Source organism: Oncorhynchus kisutch, unplaced genomic scaffold (assembly GCF_002021735.2).
Source record: "Oncorhynchus kisutch isolate 150728-3 unplaced genomic scaffold, Okis_V2 scaffold3402, whole genome shotgun sequence".
NCBI lineage: Eukaryota > Metazoa > Chordata > Actinopteri > Salmoniformes > Salmonidae > Oncorhynchus > Oncorhynchus kisutch.
In genome coordinates, this window is record NW_022265347.1 from 122,441 (window position 1) to 143,324 (window position 20,884).

General features: G+C 43.9%; 1 protein-coding gene across 2 annotated transcripts in view; it reads right to left on the reverse strand.

The window, feature by feature from the left end:
* Positions 1-2,053: 2,053 nt before the first annotated feature.
* Positions 2,054-20,884, reverse strand: part of LOC116371599 (ADP-ribosylation factor GTPase-activating protein 2-like) — a 31,464-nt gene continuing 12,633 nt past the window's right edge. For both annotated transcript variants that reach the window (XM_031820459.1, XM_031820458.1), the window contains 8 exons: positions 17,166-17,218; positions 16,161-16,297; positions 15,498-15,629; positions 14,251-14,379; positions 13,264-13,540; positions 7,218-7,308; positions 6,471-6,592; positions 2,054-4,062 (listed from right to left, as the gene is read on the reverse strand). In XM_031820459.1, coding sequence (XP_031676319.1) covers positions 4,042-4,062; positions 6,471-6,592; positions 7,218-7,308; positions 13,264-13,540; positions 14,251-14,379; positions 15,498-15,629; positions 16,161-16,297; positions 17,166-17,218 — 962 coding nt within the window. In that variant the 3' untranslated portion in view covers positions 2,054-4,041. The remainder of the gene's footprint in view (positions 4,063-6,470; positions 6,593-7,217; positions 7,309-13,263; positions 13,541-14,250; positions 14,380-15,497; positions 15,630-16,160; positions 16,298-17,165; positions 17,219-20,884) is intronic.

Here is a 20,884-nt window from a genome sequence, read left to right on the forward strand (position 1 = left end):
ACGCTCCAACCACTAGACGACCTGCTGGTTACTGGCCCAACGCTCCAACCACTAGACGACCTGCTGGTTACTGGCCCAACGCTCTAACCACTAGACGACCTGCTGGTTACTGGCCCAACACTCCAACCACTAGACGACCTGCTGGTTACTGGCCCAACGCTCTAACCACTAGACGACCTGCTGGTTACTGGCCCAACGCTCTAACCACTAGACGACCTGCTGGTTACTGGCCCAACGCTCTAACCACTAGACGACCTGCTGGTTACTGGCCCAACTCTCTAACCACTAGACGACCTGCTGGTTACTGGCCCAACGCTCTAACCACTAGACGACCTGCCATCCCATCTAATTGTTACTTAATTGGGGTTGAGAATTAAGAATCGATTTTTGTAGTTTATCCAGAGTACTTGAGAACAACCATCTGGAAATACATTGAAACCAGGTAGTTTTCCCTGTGTGAAAAAAATAGTTGAAGATGATTGGGGGAAGTGGAATGTTGTGGCTCTGAGTGCCTTTCAAAAGTTCACTTACCAGAGGAAAAAGGAAAGGTCTAATATACTTATTGGAAATTGTGCGAATTTTTTTAAATTTATTTATGAATCCTACAAATGTGTTTAATAAATCGTTTATCTTAGGTAGGTTTTCATAACTACCATTCATTTGCTGTTATGTAATGTGCTACTACGGCTGTGTTTACAAACACAGTACAAATCTGATTTGTTTTTGACCAATGAGATCAGCTCTGCAAAAGATCTGTGATTTGAAAATAAAGATAAGAATTGGGCAGCATTTGTAAACACAGCCCATTAACTTAAGTCAGCAACCACGGTGATGGATTTCAATCTTTATTGACACAAATCTTAACTCTTTTTGTAGCCTACAATAAATAACTTGTTTTGATGGGTCATTGGGATAGCCATTCTTCATCACTAGTGGGACATCCAGGGGGACAGACCAGGCCACATGATGGCACACACTCAAACCCATCCCCATGGTGACAGTCATGGGTGAACACACTCAAACCCATCCCCATGGTGACAGTCATGGGTGAACACACTCAAACCCATCCCCATGGTGACAGTCATGGGTGAACACACTCAAACCCATCCCCATGGTGACAGTCATGGGTGAACACACTCAAACCCATCCCCATGGTGACAGCCATGGGTGAACACACTCAAACCCATCCCATGGTGACAGTCATGGGTGAACACACTCAAACCCATCCCCATGGTTACAGCCATGGGTGAACACACTCAAACCCAAACTCAGTCCTGCCCTTGCACTACACAGCTGATTAAAAATAAATAAAAACACTCGTCAAGCTTTGAATATTTTTAAATCAGCTGTGTAGCGTAAAACACTGACCCCAACTAACACACGGCTGTTAGAGAAACAGGAGGTGCCTTTTGAGAATCCTTTCCCCGTCAATAAACAACCATCTAACATGTCCATCAGTGGAGGCTGCTGAGAGGACGGCTCATAATGGTCAGAGCGAATGGAATGGCATCAACCACCTGGAAAACATGTTTCATGCCCTCCAGTCTATTACCACAAGCCTGTCCTCCCCGATTAAGGTGCCACCAACCTCCTGTGGTGTATATACAACTAAGGGGACTGTCCACGAGGGAGTAACCTTCTCCAGTCCATTACTGCTGCGATGCAGCCCGGGAATGAGAGCCTCATCTCAGCAAAGCACCAATAAAATAGACAGAAACCATGAAATGGAAAGGGACCTACATACAAAACAGACAATTGTGTTAAATGACTTTGAACCAAGTGCATATCTAGAGCTATGGAAGGTGCTAGATCAACCCCCGCTACTACTGCCAATGGTGACATTCAAGGTCATCTTTTTTTTGTAGTTGCAGAACAATTGTCAATCTATATATATCAATCTTCTGAGATACACAGTGCAACTGCAAAAGAGACAACCTGGAACACCAACCGTTGTTATAATGCAATTCCACCTTCCAGGCTCTGTGATACCAGACACCCTGTCTGTTCGTGATGAGATATCAGATAGAAATGTATTGTGTAGAACATACACCAGTCAGGAACAAGAGGTAATCACATCACCTCTATGTGTATTATATAGCATTTCTACCTGTGACATCCATTCATATATTTTCTTTGCCACATAAGACATTCGTGACCGGACCATCTCAAATAGTACTGAGGTGGCCCTGTTCTTGACGTTACATCTCATTTGACCAACGGTGGTAGGCTCCTCTTACCCTGTCTCTCATTTTCATAGGCAGGTCACCAGAAATAAACATCAAACGACGAGGGACCGAGTGACAGCCAGGCTCTGTCCAGTCACAGGTTTTACAACAATCTGATGAGCACGTCTTCCATTAGTCATTGCTTCTGCCATTCAACAAGACGGTACAGAATGGATGGGATCAAACTCCCATTTAGAACAGAATGAGGGATCAAACTCCCATTTAGAACAGAATGAGGGATCAAACTCCCATTTAGAACAGAATGAGGGATCAAACTCCCATTTAGAACAGAATGAGGGATCAAACTCCCATTTAGTACAGAATGAGGGATCAAACTCCCATTTAGTACAGAATGAGGGTTCAAACTCCCATTTAGAACAGAATGAGGGATCAAACTCCCATTTAGTACAGAATGAGGGATCAAACTCCCATTTAGAACAGAATGAGGGATCAAACTCCCATTTAGAACAGAATGAGGGATCAAACTCCCATTTAGAACAGAATGAGGGATCAAACTCCCATTTAGAACAGAATGAGGGATCAAACTCCCATTTAGAACAGAATGAGGGATCAAACTCCCATTTAGAACAGAATGAGGGATCAAACTCCCATTTAGAACAGAATGAGGGATCAAACTCCCATTTAGAACAGAATGAGGGATCAAACTCCCATTTAGAACAGAATGAGGGATCAAACTCCCATTTAGAACAGAAACTCAATAGAAAAGAGCATTATGCAGAAACACAGCTGAGTTGCATTCCCTCCTATGTCTAAGTAACTTATCTTAGGGTAGAAACAAAAGACCGTGTGATCTCAGATCCAGGTCTTCATGTATTCTATACAAGTGTGTTTCTCAACATTAGAGGTTACTATGGCTTCCCAAAGTTTATGTGGTGTGATTCTGTAAACCCAGTGACTGGTCAAGTATGGACTGAAGGAGACCACCAGCCACATTCTTACCAGCATCGACCATTCAGTCAAAGCACCCGATCATTCCTAAGAAACACACCGAACTCTTTCCATTGAAAAAGGCTGAAAGCCAACCTTTCTTCTGACCCGACTGAAAACCTTTCAGACCCTGGTGAAGAACTCATATTGCACTGCAAGATGGGCTAGGTCATTACGTTTCTAAAATATCCGTTCCCCGTCCATCTCCTGACCTTGGTAGATTGCGTCACTCAGTCAGCGAGTGGAGGTGTTGTGTTTTGAGTCATGCTGTGTGGAGTTCAGTTAAAACATTCTTACAATGGAACTGTGTGATTAACCCGAATCCATTCAGACCAGAGAATGTAATCCGTTGTCATGGTAACTCAAATGAAAAGAGATAATCAACCGTACTGGACAACTGCTTCCCTTTGATGATGTTAATGCTGAATGGTTAAACGGCTCCGTCTGTTAAAACAGCGAGAGACGGTTGAAAACACACAGTAAAAACCATGTCAAAAAGCATAGTTCAAACAGAGAGGATTGGTTATCATATCATTCTTAGAGAATACTTTATATCATTCATATTTTGTTTGAAATCAGAGACCAAAACAGTATAGAAAACAAGACTAGTTAGAACAGAAGAAAACTAATTTGACACCTTCCAGAGCTTTCTTCACTGAAAATAAAACTTTGTCTCACTCTAAAAGGTGGATGGACAGAAACGGTGTAGGGTCTCCCTCCATTCATGCAATCTCTCTTCCCTTCTCTCACTACAGATACCAGTCAGTAGTGATGTGCTCTGTCCCCCCCCCCTCCCCTCCACTCTCTGTCAGTATGACGTCATGGCTCCCTCTCCCCCTGCAGCTGGGTGTTGGTCGTCCTGGTCTCTTCAGTAAGCGCCATAGCGATCCTAACACAAACACAATGAAGCTGGGTCAGCACACTAAGATCCATCTAGTGATTTTTTCCTACCAATACTGGAGAACCAAACTGAAGAAAACTGACAAACAGGAAGAGACCACCTGGACTTGTTCAATACAAATGATCAATTTCCCTTTTCCATTGTGTGTCCTACTAGACAGGACAATAGAGTTTCTCTGTATATGTAAATGTATTGTGTTGTGGTGTCTCTGGTCCTGTAGAGTTTCTCTGCATGTGTAATTATATTGTGTTGTGGTGTCTCTGGTCCTGTAGAGTTTCTCTGTATGTGTAATTGTATTGTGTTGTGGTGTCTCTGGTCCCGTAGAGTTTCTCTGTATGTGTAAATGTATTGTGTTGAGGTGTCTCTAGTCCTGTAGAGTTTCTCTGTATGTGTAATTGTATTGTGTTGAGGTGTCTCTGGTCCTGTAGAGTTTCTCTGTATGTGTAAATGTATTGTGTTGAGGTGTCTCTGGTCCTGTAGAGTTTCTCTGTATGTGTAATTGTATTGTGGTGTCTCTGGTCCTGTAGAGTTTCTCTGTATGTGTAATTGTATTGTGTTGAGGTGTCTCTGGTCCTGTAGAGTTTCTCTGTATGTGTAATTATATTGTGTTGTGGTGTCTCTGGTCCTGTAGAGTTTCTCTGCATGTGTAATTATATTGTGTTGTGGTGTCTCTGGTCCTGTAGAGTTTCTCTGTATGTGTAATTGTATTGTGTTGTGGTGTCTCTGGTCCCGTAGAGTTTCTCTGTATGTGTAAATGTATTGTGTTGAGGTGTCTCTAGTCCTGTAGAGTTTCTCTGTATGTGTAATTGTATTGTGTTGAGGTGTCTCTGGTCCTGTAGAGTTTCTCTGTATGTGTAATTGTATTGTGTTGAGGTGTCTCTGGTCCTGTAGAGTTTCTCTGTATGTGTAATTGTATTGTGTTGAGGTGTCTCTGGTCCTGTAGAGTTTCTCTGTATGTGTAATTGTATTGTGTTGAGGTGTCTCTGGTCCTGTAGAGTTTCTCTGTATGTGTAATTGTATTGTGTTGAGGTGTCTCTGGTCCCGTAGAGTTTCTCTGTATGTGTAAATGTATTGTGTTGAGGTGTCTCTAATCCTGTAGAGTTTCTCTGTATGTGTAAATGTATTGTGTTGAGGTGTCTCTAGTCCTGTAGAGTTTCTCTGTATGTGTAAATGTATTGTGTTGAGGTGTCTCTGGTCCTGTAGAGTTTCTCTGTATGTGTAATTGTATTGTGTTGAGGTGTCTCTGGTCCTGTAGAGTTTCTCTGTATGTGTAATTGTATTGTGTTGAGGTGTCTCTGGTCCTGTAGAGTTTCTCTGTATGTGTAATTGTATTGTGTTGAGGTGTCTCTGGTCCTGTAGAGTTTCTCTGTATGTGTAATTGTATTGTGTTGAGGTGTCTCTGGTCCTGTAGAGTTTCTCTGTATGTGTAATTGTATTGTGTTGAGGTGTCTCTGGTCCTGTAGAGTTTCTCTGTATGTGTAATTGTATTGTGTTGAGGTGTCTCTGGTCCTGTAGAGTTTCTCTGTATGTGTAATTGTATTGTGTTGAGGTGTCTCTGGTCCTGTAGAGTTTCTCTGTATGTGTAATTGTATTGTGTTGAGGTGTCTCTGGTCCTGTAGAGTTTCTCTGTATGTGTAATTGTATTGTGTTGAGGTGTCTCTGGTCCCGTAGAGTTTCTCTGTATGTGTAATTGTATTGTGTTGTGGTGTCTCTGGTCCTGTAGAGTTTCTCTGTATGTGTAATTGTATTGTGGTGAGGTGTCTCTGGTCCTGTAGAGTTTCTCTGTATGTGTAAATGTATTGTGTTGAGGTGTCTCTAATCCTGTAGAGTTTCTCTGTATGTGTAATTGTATTGTGTTGAGGTGTCTCTAGTCCTGTAGAGTTTCTCTGTATGTGTAAATGTATTGTGTTGAGGTGTCTCTGGTCCTGTAGAGTTTCTCTGTATGTGTAAATGTATTGTGTTGAGGTGTCTCTGGTCCTGTAGAGTTTCTCTGTATGTGTAATTGTATTGTGTTGAGGTGTCTCTGGTCCTGTAGAGTTTCTCTGTATGTGTAATTGTATTGTGTTGAGGTGTCTCTGGTCCTGTAGAGTTTCTCTGTATGTGTAAATGTATTGTGTTGGTGTCTCTGGTCCTGTAGAGTTTCTCTGTATGTGTAAATGTATTGTGTTGGTGTCTCTGGTCCTGTAGAGTTTCTCTGTATGTGTAAATGTATTGTGTTGAGGTGTCTCTGGTCCTGTAGAGTTTCTCTGTATGTGTAAATGTATTGTGTTGAGGTGTCTCTGGTCCTGTAGAGTTTCTCTGTATGTGTAAATGTATTGTGTTGTGGTGTCTCTGGTCCTGTAGAGTTTCTCTGTATGTGTAAATGTATTGTGTTGAGGTGTCTCTGGTCCTGTCACCTGTATGGTGTTCATGACGCCGTTGGCCAGCACGGCCATCTTGCCCGCCACAGTCTTCACCCCCTGTTTGAACTGAGCAATGTCTGGCCCCGTCGGCAGCACACTCTCATAACCTGCTGCCCCTACAGAGACAGAGATCAAACTGGTATGAGAATTTTGTTATCAATGTTCATAAACTTCAATTAATCTACTCAGTCTGCAACCCAGAGTTTGTAAGATTCTGGTTGAATGAAACAGACAAGAGTCCCAGCTTACAATAGTCAAAATGTTATACAAAAACATCAATTTTATACTTGCTCCTTACTTACGCACATACTTTCACACAAACAGTAGATATCCTACGCACATACATACACACAAACAGTAGGTGAGTTTTATCCTTCTCCGTAGTTCTCACCACTGTGTATCACTACCCAGCCGACAGTTCCATTCCCTCCAGATTAGGGAGACCTTGAGAAGTACTCCCTGTCCTCATAAGTTCCTCAGAGTTCTAGCCAGGTCTGTTCAAACACAGTTTAATTGTTCTCTGTATTTTCTTAGGTACATACACACATACATACACACATACACACACATTTCTCTCCCTCCCAGTTCAACCTAGTTGGACTTATGTGTAATACTTTAATTATTCCTTATCCATTCTACATAAACTATACTCTCTAATGGTTACGTTTCAGGGTAGAAATATTTCATCATTATCTATAAACATCTAAATTATTTTATCACAAACACAACATTAACCCTTACCTGTGTCACGGTCACTCCCGTCCCCAAACAGGTCAGCAGAGCTGATGGATGTGTTGCCAGACAGGCCCTCCAGACGTGTCTTGGCCTCATACTGGGGAATGACAGAACACCATCTCATTAGACTAGACATCTCCATCGCATTCGCTTGACTAGTAAACACCAACGACACAATCTCATTAGTTTAGGGCTGATCCCATTTAGACTGGTCGATTGTTTGGTCAATATGCTGCTGGTCGACCAATATTTCTTTAGTTGAGCAGTCAGTCGCAATATTATATATATTTTTTTAATTGTGCACAAGACACCTTTCTGATTGGCGCCTGTCTGATTGGACTGATCCATTGTGGTGGCCGTGGAACAGTCCATCACTAAGACATGTCTGATTGGACTGATCCATTGTGGAGAGGCCGTGGGGGATGGAACAGTCCATCACTAAGACATGTCTGATTGGACTGATCCATTGTTGAGAGGCCGTGGGGGATGGAACAGTCCATCACTAAGACATGTGCTACTGAAATTCTATATGGTTACATTACATAAGAACAATGGTGCAACACTAATAAAAATATTATTTTATAACAAATACGCTTGGATAGCGGTCGCTGTCCGCGGTTCTGAAACATCAGTGCGCTGTTGAATTGGTGCCTTTTCCTGGACCATGTTGCTATGTGGATAATAGCAGAGTTAATTAACCAGCATATTGGTGTTGAGAACAATGCGACGGAGACAGCAGTGGAGTGAGGAGACGAGGAAACAGCCCTTGCCTAAATTGTCTAGTCACAAAATGCCGGATACAGCAATTTCACAAATTAGGCAATAAATAAATATTTGCTATGTTTTAACAAAGGATTTAGAATGTGTTTCATTAGATGAGGCTCTGGTATTACACTGGACAAAAAAAGGCCCCAGAAATGTTTCATACGCAACCTTACTTCTCTCAAATTGTGTGCACAAAATTGTTTACATCCCTGTTAGTGAGCATTTCTCCTTCGCCAAGATAATCCATCCACCTGACAGGTGTGGCATATCAAGAGGCTGATTAAACAGCATGATTCATTACACAGGTGCACCTTGTGCTAGGGACAATAAAAAGGACACTCTAAAATGTGCAGTTGTCACTCAACACAATGCCACAGATGTCTCAAGATGAGGGAGCGTGCAATTGGCATACTAGCTGCAGGAAAGTCCACCAGAGCTGTTGCCAGATAATTTAATGTTAATTTTTCTACCATAAGTCGCCTCCAACATCGTTTTAGAGAATTTGTCAGTACGTCCATCCTGCCTCACAACCACAGACCACGTGTTTGGCGTCTTGTGGGCGAGCGGTTTACTGATGTTCTCAACGTTGACAGAGTGCCCCACACATGTAGTGGGGGGATGGTATGGGGGGGTGGGGGTGGTATGGGCAGGCATAAGCTACGGACAACGAACACAATTGCATTTTATCAATGGCATTTTGACTGCACAGAGACACCGTGATGAGACCCAGCATATTGGTGTTGTGCCATTCATCCGCCACCATCACCTCGGCCCCATGTCGCAAGGATCTGTACATAATGCCTGGAAGCTGAAAATGTCCCACTTATTCCATGTTTCCTATTGAGCATGTTTGGGATGCTATGGATCGACGTGTACGGCAGCGTGTTCCAGTTCCCGCCAATATCCAGCAACAATGACAACCGTTGAAGAGAAGTGGGACAATATCCCACAGGCCACAATCAACAGCCTGATAAACTCTATGTGAAGGTGCATGAGGCAAATGGTGGTCACACCAGATACAGACTGGTTTCCTGATCCCCTACATTTAAAAAAATATATATTTTGGTAGAAAGAACAGAATACTCTCGGTTGACCAATATTTGTATTTATTTTACAGGGACAGCCCTACATTAGCTAGACTAGTCAACACCAACAACACCATCTCATTAGACTAGACAACACCATCTCATTAGACTAGTCAACACCTGTTCAGGAGTCTTATGGCTTGGGGGTAAAAACTGTTGAGAAGCCTTTTTGTCCTAGACTTGGCACTCCGGTACCGCTTGCCATGCAGTAGTAGAGAGAACAGTCTATGACTGGGGTGGCTAGGGTCTTTGACAATTTTCAGGGCCTTCCTCTGACACTGCCTGGTGTAGAGGTCCTGGACGGCAGGCAGCTTTGCCCCAGTGATGTACTGGGCCGTACGCACTACCCTCTGAAGTGCCTTGCGGTCGGAGGCCAAACAAATGCTGTACCAGGCAGTGATGCAACCGGTCAGATGTTGCAGCTGTGGAACCTTTTGAGGATCTCAGGACCCATGCCAAATCTTTTTAGATTTTTTCTTTTTTCCTGAGGGGGAATAGGCTTTGTCGTGCCCTCTTAATGACTGTCTTGGTGTGTTTGGACCATTCTAGTTTGTTGTTGATGTGGACACCAAGGAATTTGAAGCTCTCAACCTGCTCCACTACAGCCCCGTCGATGAGAATGGGGAAGTGCTAGGTGCTCCTTTTCCTGTAGTCCACAATAATTTCCTTGGTCTTGGTTACGTTGAGGGATAGGTTGTTATTCTGGCACCATCCGACCAGGTCTCTGACCTCCTCCCTAAAGGCTTTCCCATCGTTGTCGGTGATCAGGCCTACCAATGTTGTGTTGTCAGCAAACTTAATGATGGTGTTGGAGTCGTGCCTCGCCATGCAGTCGTGGGTGAACAGGGAGTACAGGAGGGGACTGAGCACAACACCCTTGGGGAGCTCCAGTGTTGAGGATCAGCGTGGTAGATGTGTTGCTACCTACCCTCACCACCTGGGGGCAGCCCGTCAGGAAGTCCAGGATCCAGTTGCAAAGGGAGGTGTTTAGTCCCAGGTTCCTTAGCTTTGATGGTACTATGGTGAACGCTGAGCTGTAGTCAATGAATAGCATTCTCACATAGGTGTTCCTTTTGTCCAGGTGGGAAAGGGCAGTGTGGAGTGCAATGGAGATTGCATCATCTGTGGATCTGTTTGGGCGGTATGCAAATTACTTGGCGTCATGAGACAGCCCTTTTCTGCTCTTCCGAATAAAACCCCCACCGTGAGAATTTCTCAACGGACCATGTTTCTCTCAATTACGAGAGGACAAAGGTTGCAGACCAGCTTACCTCGATAACGAGAGGGCCAAGGTTTGAGACCAGACTACTGAATCTTTTAACCATACCATGTGGTTAAACTCTTAGACTATCGATACCGACAGAATAAGAACAAGTCTTTGATATTAATTACTAGTCTGCAGCTAGGAATTCGGTATCATTGAACGCAAATACCGACAACCGCTGAAACATCTATTCTACAAAGACATGAATGAATGTCACTCGGAACTATCTATTCTAACCATGATAGAGAGAGAGAAGACCCACTCCAACAGAAACAAACTTTTCAACAGAGATCCCGACAACACACTGAGCGTAAATATATTGATTGATTGCAATTGTTCCCGAATGAGTGAGCATTCATGTGCAAAGGATTAGCATTTCAATTGTTATAATTATCAACTTTGTAGTGTCTCATCTCAGTTGACCCCCACTTCCCTTTTGTACACCAAGCAGCGATGCCGGTTTATCCCACTAGGGAAACTCTACTATCATTTCCTTGTAACTATCTACTGTTTGTTTATGCATTTCTGTGAATTACTTAGTTAGTAAATAAATGATTTTAAGACAATTGATGTATGGATGACTCATAGTGAAGACTGGGTTTGTGCAGATAACCAACAATTTACGACGTTTGGAATGAGACTAACGAGGTAAAGAAGAATTCATTAATCAGAAGACTATTGATCAGATATGAAAATATCTGAAAAGTTATATTAGGAAAATTATAACTTTGTAATCTGAATATTTTCCTTGGTGCCCCGACTTCCTAGTTAATTACAGTTACATGACTAATCAGTTTAATCACGTAATAATAATTAGAGAGTTATTTGATAAATAGGTCTTCAGTTTTAATAATGCCAAAGACACAACAACAACACCATCTCGTCTTAAAAGTAGAAATAGAATGAAACAAACAGGCATTATATTTTTGCGCTATTATAGTGGCCACTATAGTAGAAATCGATCAAGTGCACAAGGCTACATGTGTGCAAAACTAACATTCACCGAGTAAAAAAATATAATAATTTCCCCTCATTCACACACAAGTGTTACTGTCAAGTTCAACACAACCTAGCCATATCTGTGGGCTACACATTACTGCATTGTACACTATCTGCCTGTGGATATCTGTTCTACAATGTTCCAGCAGAGCATGAGACCCTTTGTTGGCATAATTGATCTCTTTCAGGCAGAGAGAACACCTGGCCTACCCCTTTATATCAACTGTATTGAAAAAGTGAGAAGGGGGGGGGTGTGTTCCTTTCACCTCTATAGTGGCATCCAGCTTAAACCAGGCCCAGCTCCAGCTACACTTGATCCCTGAATACACTTGTTTAACAAGCAACGCCTAATTGTCACCTAATTGAAAATTAAAATGAACCACATATTGTAGAGGGAAAACATTAGCAGTTAGTTCGTTAGCTGCCGGGGCGGCTAGTGGTTAGAGTGTTGGACTAGTAACCGAAAGGTTGCAAGTTCGAATCCCCGAGCTGACAAATCTGTCGTTCTGCCCCTGAACAGGCAGTTAACCCACTGTTCCTAGGCCGTCATTGAAAATAAGAATTTGTTCTTAACTGACTTGCCTAGTTAAATAAAAGGTAAAATAAAAAAATGTAATAAAAAACATTTCACACAGATTGCCAGAGTCCAGTAAGCAACGAAAGTGTTATAACTTGAGGAACGGCACAACTTCCGGTGAAACTGGAGGGCGCGTAATTCAAATAAATCATCATAAAAATGATGGATATTAAACATTTAGGTCCATACAAGTGTCTTATATCGGATATTAAACATTTAGGTTCATACAAGTGTCTTATATCGGATATTAAACATTGAGGTCCATACAAGTGTCTTATATCGGTTGAAAGCTTAAATTCTTGTTCATCTAAACGGCACTGTCCGATTTACAGTAGGCTTTACAGCGAACGCATGCCATGCGATTGTTTGAGGACGGCACCCCACATCAAAATATTTTTACACCGGCACAGGTTTCATAAATTCACAAATAGCGATTAAATATTCACTTACTTTTTGAACTTTTTCCTCTGATTTATCATCCAAAGGGTCCCAGCTATAACATGCGGTGTAGTTTTGTTAGATAAAATCCTTCTTTATATCCCAAAAGGTCAGTTTAGTTGGCGCCATCGATTTGAGTAATCCACTCGTTCAACATGCCAAGATGGGAATCTGAAAATCTACCCCTAAACTTTGTTTCAACAAGTCAAAATACGTTTCATTTTAATCCTCAGATTCCCTAAAATGTAATTAAACTATAATATTTCATACAGAAAGAAGTATGTTCAATAGAAAAATGATATTTGCAAGTGCGTGTCCTTTTCATCGCGCGCATATACACGAATTTCCAAGTCTGTGTCCCTGTAGTAAAAACTCATTATTCTTACTCGTTTTGGAAGAAATAAGCCTGAAACCTTGAACAAAGACTACTGACACCCAGTGGAAGCCACAGGAATTGCAATATGGGAGCTGAAATTTAGTATGCCCCTATACTTTCCATTGTAACAGCACGGGCTCTCAAAAAAAAATCTGGTTGGTTTTTCTTTGGATTTTCTCCTACCATGTCTATTGTGTTATAGTCTCATACATTATTTTAACATTTCTACAAACTTCAAAGTGTTTTCTTTCCAATGGTACCAATTATATGCATCTCCTGGCTTCAGGGCCTGAGCAACAGGCAGTTTACTTTGGGCACGTCAGTCAGGCGGAAATTGAGAAAAAAGGACCCTAGCCTGAAGAAGTACTATAGCGAATTGGTTAGGTTACTAATGTTAGCTCACCTGATGTTGTAATGTCAGCTTGCTAACGTTAGCCGTCTGGCTTTAATAGCCAGCTAATTTAAATGCGGCACGCTTTGCTTTTTAAGTTTCCGTTCAGTTGACAGGTGGCTTGGTATTTGTTGGTAATACAGTGGTGTAACTTTACCTCGGCATAGCTCTCGCGGCCAAAGAACATGTCGGAAGAGATGGCCTTGGCGTTGGCAAACTTCTGCCGGGCCTCGCTCGACTCGGACAGGGGCGCCGCCGTCTCCGCCTTCCGCCGACTGGGCCGTTCTCCGATAGGCTGGATGCTGGAGATTGTCACCTCCTCTTTAGGCTCCTCATTCTCCAGGGCCCAGGAGGAGGTGAAGGAGGCCACTCCCCCATCAGAGTCCCACCGCGACCCGAAGCCGTCGCCCGCCGTGAACGGGTTGTCCTTGTACCTGTCCCAACAAAACACACACAGAGGCAGGGATAGATGTTGGTCAGGTAGGGATACAAGGACACATTCATAATGGATTAGATCTGAGGAAACAGAGGTAGATGAAGGGATATATTACACAGACCCAAGGCTCTACCCCTAACCCATAGAACCAAGGCTCTACCCCTAACCCATAGACCCAAGGCTCTACCCCTAACCCATAGACCCAAGGCTCTACCCCTAACCCATAGAACCAAGGCTCTACCCCTAACCCATAGAACCAAGGCTCTACCCCTAACCCATAGAACCAAGGCTCTACCCCTAACCCATAGAACCAAGGCTCTACCCCTAACCCACAGACCCAAGGCTCTACCCCTAACCCATAGACCCAAGGCTCTAACCCTAACCCATAGACCCAAGGCTCTACCCCTAACCCACAGACCCAAGGCTCTACCCCTAACCCATAGACCCAAGGCTCTTAGATAATTATGAAAGGATTGGATAGGTGTCTTAGCAAGATGAAGACAGGTATATCAAGCCTATCAGAAGGCAAGTTGGATCCATTACCATATTGTTAATACCAATCCAATCCTTTCAGCTGTATACAACAACCCCGTGCCTGGGCGGTAGCTAGCTTGGGGTTGGAAGTCCATTTGGAATTGGACAGAAACACATTTTTTCACTACTACTCCATAGGAGAAGACATTCCGATCTGTTTGGGGTGTGACGTACTTAGGGGGTCCGGAGGAGAAGCCCGGTTCATCCAACATGTCCAGTTTGGAGCGAGGCGAGGACTTGGCCCCCAAGGGCGTCTCCTGCTCAATCACCTGCATCTCTGACATCACGGAGTGAGATATGGTGCTGGAATACGCAGAATACACACACACTTAAGTCATGTCCGCACACAATAATGTACTGCAACACAATCTACACACACACAGACACCGTAAACACATAAACACCACTGAAGTTAAAGCCATACTTCCCCAGAGTCTGATCAACACCTGTATCTACTTCCCCAGAGTCGTCAGATCAACTCCTTGATCTACTTCCCCAGAGTCGTCAGATCAACTCCTTGATCTACTACCCCAGAGTCGTCAGATCAACTCCTTGATCTACTACCCCAGAGTCAAATCAACACCTGTATCTACTTCCCAAGAGTCGTCAGATCAACTCCTTTATCTACTTCCCCAGAGTCGTCAGATCAACTCCTTTATCTACTTCCCCAGAGTCGTCAGATCAACTCCTTTATCTACTTCCCCAGAGTCGTCAGATCAACTCCTTTATCTACTTCCCCAGAGTCGTCGGATCAACACCTGTATCTACTTCCCCAGAGTCGTCAGATCAACTCCTTTATCTACTTCCCCAGAGTCGTCAGATCAACTCTTTTATCTACTTGCCCAGAGTCGTCAGATCAACTCCTTTATCTACTTGCCCAGAGTCAGAACAACACCTTTCTCTACTTGCCCAGAGTCAGAACAACACCTTTATCTACTTGCCCAGAGTCAGATCAACACCTTTATCTACTTCCCCAGAGTCAGATCAACACCTTTATCTACTTCCCCAGAGTCAGATCAACCCCTGGATACCATTTTTATGTCTCTGCGTGCAGTTTGACACCTCTGCTAGCAGATACCCATACACTTCCAGTCATTGCGCTAACGCTAGTTAGCATTGCCTCACAAAACTCTCTCTAACTTCCTTCAAACTTGACTCGGACTATAAAAATGGTGTCCACGAGTCCATCTGACTCTGGGGAAGTAGATAAAGGTGTTGATCTGACGACTGGGGAAGTAGATAAAAGGGCCTCATTGTCAAAATCCCAAAGTATTGTTTAAGCAGGAATGCTATAGCCTACAGTAGCACATGCTAACAGGCAGCACTCATTTGCTATTTGTAGTGCTCAAGGAACGCTTATTCCATGAGAGAAACATTACTGTTCTTTGAAAACATGGTTTGAACACTGATAACTTGATTACCTGCGGTTGCCGAAGCCCATGCCCAGTCTCTCAGCCTGCTCTCTCTTCTTACCCTCCATGTTCTGCATCTTCTTGTTGTCCATCTTCCTGTCAATCTCCAGCTCCTTGTAGGCCAGGCGCATGGAGGCCACACTGCAAAAAAGAGACACATTTGTCAATTGTTCTACATTCATTTGCAACAATTTTTGAATTTTAGGAAATTCTCCTCCCGACCATGTTGTTCTCCTCGTAAAATGATTATAACATTAATAATTCTTTGGCACCGAGTGTACAAAACATTAGGAACACCATCTAATATCGAGTTGCAATCCCCTTTGTCCTTAGAACAGCCTCAATTCGTCAGGCCGTGGACTCCACACGGTGTGTAAAATGTATTAAGACAATAATGATCCTTTTTCCCCACGGTTATGGTCCATAATTGTCAGTTACACGATAATATGATTATTGAGCCAGCGGATGTCACTACTTGCTGTCCTAAAGGATTCCTTCCATTCACTTTCTGTACGCAGAAGTAGGCTGCATTATTTATCCAACCTCTGAACAGTCTGGCCATGAGAAGACAGCAAATATTAATTTAGTGTAAACACAAACAGCAGGAAGAGCAGAATCTGGTGCGGAGGCGTTTCCATGCTCTCTGACTGTCAAACTGTGTGGTTCACTCACATGGACTCCTCTGCCTGTTTCTTAGCATCAGCTGCTTGCTCCTCTCTCTGCTTCTCGGCTACCTGGGCCTGTTTCTCCACCTCCGAGAAGCTCTTACTGCTCACCTTCTGGGCCCCCAGGCCCTTCTTAGCACCCAGCTGGAGGGAGAGAGGAGCACAGAGGAGATGGTTACACACAGCTGTGGACAGATAGAGGAAATGACTGCCCCCCAGTGGACAAGTTGTAGTATTACATTCATGGTTTGATCAACGCACTCTTGATTCATTAGCCAGGTTTGGTGATTCATTAGCCAGGTTTGGTGATTCATTAGCCAGGTTTGGTGATTCATTAGCCAGGTTTGGTGATTCATTAGCCAGGTTTGGTGATTCATTAGCCAGGTTTGGTGATTCATTAGCCAGGTTTGGTGATTCATTAGCCAGGTTTGGTGATTCATTAGCCAGGTTTGGTGATTCATTAGCCAGGTTTGGTGATTCATTAGCCAGGTTTGGTGATTCATTAGCCAGGTTTGGTGATTCATTAGCCAGGTTTGGTGATTCATTAGCCAGGTTTGGTGATTCATTAGCCAGGTTTGGTGATTCATTAGCCAGGTTTGGTGATTCATTAGCCAGGTTTGGTGATTCATTAGCCAGGTTTGGTGATTCATTAGCCAGGTTTGGTGATTCATTAGCCAGGTTTGGTGATTCATTAGCCAGGTTTGGTGATTCATTAGCCAGGTTTGGTGATTCATTAGCCAGGTTTGGTGATTCATTAGCCAGGTTTGGTGATTCATTAGCCAGGTTTGGTGATTCATTAGCCAGGTTTGGTGATTCATTAGCCAGGTTTGGTGATTCTGATTTGGGACATTTGTTTTTGTGGTCAACGTGACTTATCCAGGAACACCACCGAGCCCTAACTACATGCCAGATCTAGTGCTCCATGTGTTTCCTAATCAGATCACGTGACCAGCCAAAACCCTGCTCCTCACGCAGAGCCCCCTGTCTGAGTGCTGAAGGGGGTGTAACCTACCCCTTTCTTAGTAGTGCTGGGCTTCTTTTTCCCAATGATGGATTGCTTCACATCTGTAACACAAAGCTCATCATTAGAACACTGGTGGACAGCGACAGGCCAGGGACTCCCGAGTTGTAATCGCTCTGCATAACTTTGAAAAAGGAATGCGAGTTCTACACACACACACACACACCAATGTTTACCCCTACAAATGCATAGACGTGACCCCCCCATACATGTGAACGCACAAACCGCTGTACGTTCCCCACTTGTTAAAAGGTGCAAACATTCAGTATCCTTAGCAGACGCGACACGAAGAACACGTCAACACAGTCAGATTGAGAAATAGCATCCCAACGGTCCTTTTATCCAGTCAGAGCCGTTTGAAGACAAGCCATGTGCTACAGCCAGCAGTGTTATATCACTGCAGCTGAGGGACAGCACCATTGTCATACACCTGACAGAAATAGTTTCATTAGTTTACGTTATTCTAAAGTTATGGGACACACAGTTACTATAATAAGTATTCACCCCATTGGACTTTCACATTTTGATACGAAGTAGAACTGAAATGATAAGCACCAAATCATTGATCCATACCAAATACTCCATGTCAAACTGAAAATAAAATGATCTATATGTTCACAAATGAAGAATAATGAATATCTCAAATATCTTCATTGTATAGATATAGGCAAGCCTAAATGAGTTGAGCAGAAAACATGTGTGTAGCAAATCACACAATAAGTTGCATGGCCTCCGTGTGTGAAATAATAGGGGTCAACATGAGTTGAATGACCCTTTCTTGGTACCACAAACATTCAACCTCTGTAAGGTCAGACACATTTCAGTTGTACAACTGACTAGATACACAAAGATACAGACGTCCTTCCTAACTGAGCTGCCGGACGGGAAGGAAACCGTGCAGTGATGTCATCATGAGTCCTACTGTGACTTTAAAACAGCTCCAGGGTTTAACGGCGATGATGGGACATAACTAAGGATGGCTCAACCACATTGTAGTCACTCCACAATACTGATCTAAATGACAGTCAAAAGAAGGAAGTCTGTACAGTATTTTATCCCTCACTTTGACATGAGACTATTTTGTGTAGATCAGCAATGAAAAAATTACATTTAAATACATTTTAACCCCAATTTGTAACACAATAAAACATGAAGAAGTCCAACGGGAGTGAAAACCTATGATAGACACTAAGTCTGCTAGGTCTGTGACCGAGGCTACATGTTGACTGATAGACACTAAGTCTGCTAGGTCTGTGACCGAGGCTACATGTTGACTGATAGACACTAAGTCTGCTAGGTCTGTGACCGAGGCTACATGTTGACTGATAGACACTAAGTCTGCTAGGTCTGTGACCGAGGCTACATGTTGACTGAAAGACACTAAGTCTGCTAGGTCTGTGACCGAGGCTACATGTTGACTGATAGACACTAAGTCTGCTGGGTCTGTGACCGAGGCTACATGTTGACTGATAGAAACTAAGTCTGCTGGGTCTGTGACCGAGGCTACATGTTGACTGATAGACACTAAGTCTGCTGGGTCTGTGACCGAGGCTACATGTTGACTGATAGACACTAAGTCTGCTAGGTCTGTGACCGAGGCTACATGTTGAATGAAAGGCACTGTAAGTCTGCTAGGTCTGTGACCGAGGCTACATGTTAACTGAAAGGCACTGTAAGTCTGCAAGGTCTGTGACCGAGGCTACATGTTGACTGATAGACACTAAGTCTGCTAGGTCTGTGACCGAGGCTACATGTTGACTGATAGACACTAAGTCTGCTGGGTCTGTGACCGAGGCTACATGTTGACTGATAGACACTAAGTCTGCTGGGTCTGTGACCGAGGCTACATGTTGACTGATAGACACTAAGTCTGCTAGGTCTGTGACCGAGGCTACATGTTGACTGATAGACACTAAGTCTGCTGGGTCTGTGACCGAGGCTACATGTTGACTGATAGACACTAAGTCTGCTAGGTCTGTGACCGAGGCTACATGTTGACTGATAGACACTAAGTCTGCTAGGTCTGTGACCGAGGCTACATGTTGACTGATAGACACTAAGTCTGCTAGGTCTGTGACCGAGGCTACATATTGACTGATAGACACTAAGTCTGCTAGGTCTGTGACCGAGGCTACATGTTGACTGATAGACACTAAGTCTGCTGGGTCTGTGACCGAGGCTACATGTTGACTGATAGACACTAAGTCTGCTAGGTCTGTGACCGAGGCTACATGTTGACTGAAAGGCACTGTAAGTCTGCTAGGTCTGTGACCGAGGCTACATGTTGACTGAAAGGCACTGTAAGTCTGCTATGTCTGTGACCGAGGCTACATGTTGACTGATAGACACTAAGTCTGCTAGGTCTGTGACCGAGGCTACATGTTGACTGATAGACACTAAGTCTGCTGGGTCTGTGACCGAGGCTACATGTTAACTGATAGACACTAAGTCTGCTGGGTCTGTGACCGAGGCTACATGTTGACTGATAGACACTAAGTCTGCTGGGTCTGTGACCGAGGCTACATGTTGACTGAAAGACACTAAGTCTGCTAGGTCTGTGACCGAGGCTACATGTTGACTGAAAGGCACTGTAAGTCTGCTAGGTCTGTGACCGAGGCTACATGTTGACTGAGAGACACTAAGTCTGCTAGGTCTGTGACCGAGGCTACATGTTGACTGAAAGACACTAAGTCTGCTAGGTCTGTGACCGAGGCTACATGTTGACTGAAAGGCACTGTAAGTCTGCTAGGTCTGTGACCGAGGCTACATGTTAACTGAAAGGCACTGTAAGTCTGCAAGGTCTGTGACCGAGGCTACATGTTGACTGATAGACACTAAGTCTGCTAGGTCTGTGACCGAGGCTACATGTTGACTGATAGACACTAAGTCTGCTGGGTCTGTGACCGAGGCTACATGTTGACTGATAGACACTAAGTCTGCTGGGTCTGTGACCGAGGCTACATGTTGACTGATAGACACTAAGTCTGCTAGGTCTGTGACCGAGGCTACATGTTGACTGATAGACACTAAGTCTGCTAGGTCTGTGACCGAGGCTACATGTTGACTGATAGACACTAAGTCTGCTAGGTCTGTGACCGAGGCTATATGTTGACTGATAGACACTAAGTCTGCTGGGTCTGTGACCGAGGCTACATGTTGACTGATAGACACTGTAAGTCTGCTAGGTCTGTGACCGAGGCTACATGTTGACTGATAGACACTAAGTCTGCTGGGTCTGTGACCGAGGCTACATGTTGACTGATAGACACTAAGTCTGCTAGGTCTGTGACCGAGGCTACATGTTGACTGAAAGGCACTGTAAGTCTGCTAGGTCTGTGACCGAGGCTACATGTTGACTGAAAGGCACTGTAAGTCTGCTAGGTCTGTGACCGAGGCTACATGTTGAATGAAAGGCACTGTAAGTCTGCTAGGTCTGTGACCGAGGCTACATGTTGACTGAAAGGCACTGTAAGTCTGCTAGGTCTGTGACCGAGGCTACATGTTGACTGAAAGACACTAAGTCTGCTAGGTCTGTGACCGAGGCTACATGTTGACTGAAAGGCACTGTAAGTCTGCTAGGTCTGTGACCGAGGCTACATGTTGACTGAAAGGCACTGTAAGTCTGCTAGGTCTGTGACCGAGACTACATGTTGACTGAAAAACACTAAGTCTGCTAGGTCTGTGACCGAGGCTACATGTTGACTGAAAGA